We start from the raw sequence: 4,906 nt of genomic DNA, 5'->3' as shown, positions 1-4,906 counted from the left end.
TGAAGTGGTTAGTAGGAAAAGGACCAATAGGTAGAATGCTGTTCCAAAATTAAAAATCTAGTGTTCAAGAAGGATAGGCCTTCTTGAGGATAATAGTCAGCACTGTTAAATGTATTAATTTCACAGTACCATGTAATGTATGTGAAAATGGCTCATTGGTTTTGGCAATACAAAACTAGTAATAGAAGAATTTGAATAACATTAACAAATGGAGATGAGGTAGCAGTTGCGTGAGAAGTAACATTGCAGAAAGTGAAAAACTTCTTACGGAGTGAGAAAAATGATGTATTGGAAATTTCAAAAAAACTGTAAAACATGCTAGTGATTGTTTTCAATATGTCTTCACAGAATTCAGAGGTGTCTGTGTTTGAAGTTAACATTCGATTCATTGGAGGACTGCTTGCAGCGTATTACCTTTCAGGAGAAGAGGTGAGAAAAATGAAGTCGTGCGTTGTTTGCTTTGAGGGGAGGAACTACAAAAGGATTTAGTAAAATGAGAGGTTTCTCCAGCTTTTTCTAACCTGAATGTTACTGAACTAATCTGTACATTTGCAGACAGAATTTAGTGCTTTAGGTGGAGCTGTTTCTTCAGAATAAGGATCTTTCTGTTTTTGAGAGTCTCAGTAAGACATAACTTTATCACAGACCCAGACTTTATCAGATCATACATCCTTTGCAAGAATGACCCTTCTCTAGGATTTTGAAATTGTGGTCAAATACACCGTTCAAATAAAGAGGGGAAAGAAACTTATTAGACTAAAATTAAAGACTGAATCAGGAAGAACAGAGATGAGACCAGATACTAATTTTTAAAACTTTGTGTTTGGAAGTTGTGTGCAATTTACTGCTGTAAAAAATAAAGTAAAACAGTGCCGCTCTGAGTTGTCCTTTCTGATTGTCTTATTGCCACATATGTGGGCATACGGAGACCTGTGGTGACGGGAAAATGAAAATGGACGAAAAAGAAATTTTATTACAGGAATGATTTAAAGAAGATGAGGTTGGAATGGAAGAAAGAACTAAGCTAGAGGTTATTTCTGTTCGTGTTTTGCTTTTGAGAAGCTGCTTTGCTTGTTTTTATTTTTTATTTTATTTATTTTTTTGACAACTCATACAGAATTTTACTTAACAAAGTAATATGAATTTCGCAGTATTTGTTGTAATACATGGTATTGTCTTACAACTAGCTATTCATATTACCAGATATTGGAAGAAGAAAAAGCTGGAGCAATGTATAAGAAATTAAGAAAAGAAAAAGTACAATTGATAAAAAGGAGATGAAGCTAATTAGAGCATTGACTGCTTCTTTCTATTTCCATTTTTTTTTCTTTTTTAAAAGTTTTTATTTATTTATTTAATTTTTTTTGTCCTGTCAGAGGTGAATATTCTATTGGCATCTAAATATTGTAGGTGTTTGAATTCAACTAAACATCTAATACTGTCTAGCAGTCTATAATATTAGTGGGTTATCCTCAGAAGTTATTGACTTGAGCTTTTTACTTGTTTGTGTTTTTAAATTGGTTTGTTGGTCTAAGTTAGTAAGAGTTCTAAGTTAGTGAAGATTCTTTTTTTCTTAAATATTCCTGTTATAAAGATGTATTTCTCTTTGCTTTGTTTTTCATTTGGAGGCGTTTCATTTCTTTTTGCAGTTAGCTATGTATTTTGGTATCAGGAATTACACCTGTGGCCTTGCACTTGTGGCCTCGCACTCGTGGCCTCACACTCGTGGCCTCACACTCGTGGCCTCACACTCATGACCTCACACTCCTGGCCTCACACTCCTGCTTCGCACTTGCTGGGCAGGCCCTGAGCTGCCATTGAGCTGCATCTCTGATCTAGTGTTAGCTTTAAACGAGTCATCTTTAGGAGCTTCCACACTGGGGCAGCTTGGGGATTTTGGTCTTCAGAAAGCCGTTTCTGTCTGTTCGCTAAAATAAAATCCCATTTTTTATGTAGGTTTCTATGCTTTTATTTTATCTTTATATTCTTGTGTGTGTATAAAAAGTGAGCTGTGTACTGTTTTTTTTTTTTTTTAAGAATTGTTTGAAGGTATTAGAATTTAAGGTAGTGCTATATATACAATGTTTATCATACATGGAGTGTCATTTCTTGGTCACATTTTAGTTTTTAAATTTGGTTGTACTTTGTATGTTTCTGAAGACAGAGGAGTTAACATTTTAATAAAATAGAGAAAAGGATTAGTGCTCTGGCCGAGAAAATTTTAAACTTGAGTATATTAGAATCAGTTTTTTTTAAAAAAAATAAGTATAGATTTAATAAGTATAGATTACACAAGACTGTTCAGATTAATGTGGAGGTTACACTACGTATTTTTTAGTTTAGTTTTTTTTTTTTTTTTGAGGCAAGTGCATACTTTTAAAAGATATTTTTGGAGATGGTTCACTCAAAGAACTCTGATCTAGCTCATTAGTAAAATTCAAATTAATTAGGAATTTTAAGTCAGGTGTATTTACATTGAGTATAATTCACACAGTGTCTAGCTCTGTGACTTTTGTTTGTAGCCTTGTGACCAGTAACATAAATAATAGAGAATTTTAATCAGGAAAATTCCCATTTATATTTTATAGTCAGCCTGCACTCTACTGCCAGCCTCTGGTAAGCACTGCTGTATTTGCTGTCAGTGGTTAGTTGTACTTGGTTCTTTTACTTAGTTAGCATAGTGCATTTGAAATTTATGTTTCTTTAAGAAGTTCATTCCCTCTTATTGCTACATAGTAAAAACACTGTGTGGATATAACAACCCTATCCCGAGTATTTGACTATAGAGTTTCTTATAGGACAGCATTCACTTCAATAAATACATAGCTAGTGCTCCTATGTAACAAAGATTAGTTTACATTTAACTTTATAGAAAGTTAGACTCTGCAGCAGTAATGTGAGTTTCTGTATATTTTTTAGTAGTTGTAATAGGTACATTGCAGCATCTCTTTGTAGCTTTGTTTTGCATATCCTAATGTCAAATGATATCCAGTGTCATTTTGTATACTTGTCATCCATGTGTCTTTTGGTAAATTATAAAAATTTTATACTACAAAATTTTTTCTTCTTACTGAATTTAGATAATTTTATATCTTATCCATTTTTATAATCTGCTTTTTCAGTGATGTAGCACTATCTTTTGAAAATAGGAAGAGGTTACATTTTTAAAAATTAACTCTTGGAACCCTTTTGATGTATACGTAATGATCACATTCATCATAGGGTATTGGTAGCTATACATAATATAGCTTGATTCTTCTTTTTTACCTCCGTTCTCCTCTCATTTCAAGCCTTCTTATTTACAAAAACTTTAATTTTTTTTTCTGTTCCCTTTTTCCCTTTTTCCTCTTCCCTCCTTCATTTCCTTTCCCATTTGAACATTTTCTTCCTGCTTCCCAATAGTGGCAGTCTATTGTTGTCCTCCTTCTTTACCCTTTAAGGTTTCTCTTTAAGAGAATGCAGTATTTAAACATGTGTGTCTACTTTATTTCACTGTGAAGTATGGTCTCAAGGTACCTCCATCTACCTAAAAATGTCTCAAGTTTATCCTTCTTTATGGCAGTGTAGAACTCTGTTGTAAATAAAAACCACATTTTCTTTTAATTTGTGTATTTGGTACAGGGTCTCTCTATGTAGGTTGGACTTATAGTGATCTTCGTGTCTCAGCCTCCCCAGCACTGGGATTATAGGCATTCACCACCACGCCCAGTCTCAGTCACTGGCTCAGGGCACCCAGGGACAGGACTGGTGCCGAATGGGGTTGAACCTCAGTCCCTGCTCTTGCCTACGCAGGTGCTTAGTCCTCTGAGCTATCTAGCCAGCTTCCCCCACCACCCCCTTTCTGTGGTACCAGGAATCAAACTTGAGATCTTGTGCTTGCCAGGCAGGCACTTAAGCTGCTGAGCTATACCTCCAGCCCCAAACCGCATTTTCTTTATCCATTAATGGAGATCCGCATTGTTTCCAAGATTTAGTTATTAAAAGTTGTGGTGCTATAAAGATGTGTGTGCATACGTTGCTGTGGTGTAATGCTTTGAACTGGTGGGAAAATACCAAGAAGGGTAATTGCTGGGTCAAAGGGAACCTATAGTTTTAGTCTTTTGAAGAATTGCTATACCAATTTCCACAGTGGTTGCACCAAATTACAGTGCCACCAACAGTGGAGAAAGCTTCTCCTCCCCCCACCCCCCAACCTTGCCAGCATTTGTTTTGGTGATCTCTTGAAAGAAGTGGTAACTGTTTTTTCTGGAGTTAGATAGAATCTTAGTGTTGTTTTAATTTGTATTTCTTGAGTGACCAGCAGTGCTGAAAATTTTTTCATGTATTTGTTTGCAGTTTATACTTTCTCATGTGAGAAGCATGTGTTCATTTCCGAGGCCCTGTTTTAGATTGGCTCTTTACGTTGGAGAGAGCGCATGGTTTTGTGTCCTCTGTGTATTCTAGATGTTTGTCCTTTGTCTGAGGAGTTGTTTTTGCATCTTCTCATCATGTGTTCCATTGATCTTTGGATCTGTTGTTTTTTTTTTTTTTAAATCACAGCAGCTTTATAGTATAATTTCAACTCAGGGATTGTGTGCCCCCTGACTTGTCTTTGTTGCCCAGCATTGTTCTTGCTATTCTAGGTCTCTGGTTCCAAATGAATTTTAGGAATGTTTTCTTGACTTTGTATGTGAAGTATGCTAATGGTATTTTGATTGGGATTGCATTAAATCTTTATAGCAGTTTTGAAAGCATGACCATTTTCAGTGCATTGGTTCTTCCTATCTAGGAACAAAGGCTATCTTTCTGTTGTTTGATATCCTCTTGAATCTCCTTTTGAGAGCCCTGTAGTACTTTTTATATCTTTTGTTAGATTGGTTTCTAAGTTTTTTATTCTCCTTGATTTTTTTTTTTTTTTTTTTTTTTT

General features: G+C 35.1%; 1 protein-coding gene across 1 annotated transcript in view; it reads left to right on the top strand.

The window, feature by feature from the left end:
- Man1a2 (mannosidase alpha class 1A member 2) overlaps positions 1-4,906 on the top strand; it is a 162,439-nt gene that overhangs the window by 58,910 nt on the left and 98,623 nt on the right. The window contains exon 5 of the mRNA XM_023701748.1: positions 349-446. Coding sequence (XP_023557516.1) covers positions 349-446 — 98 coding nt within the window. The remainder of the gene's footprint in view (positions 1-348; positions 447-4,906) is intronic.

This window comes from Octodon degus, unplaced genomic scaffold, assembly GCF_000260255.1.
Source record: "Octodon degus isolate 3935 unplaced genomic scaffold, OctDeg1.0 scaffold00140, whole genome shotgun sequence".
In the NCBI taxonomy this organism is placed as follows: Eukaryota; Metazoa; Chordata; class Mammalia; order Rodentia; family Octodontidae; genus Octodon; species Octodon degus.
The sequence above is the reverse complement of the archived record's forward strand: the minus strand, read 5'-3'. Positions and strand labels throughout refer to the sequence as shown.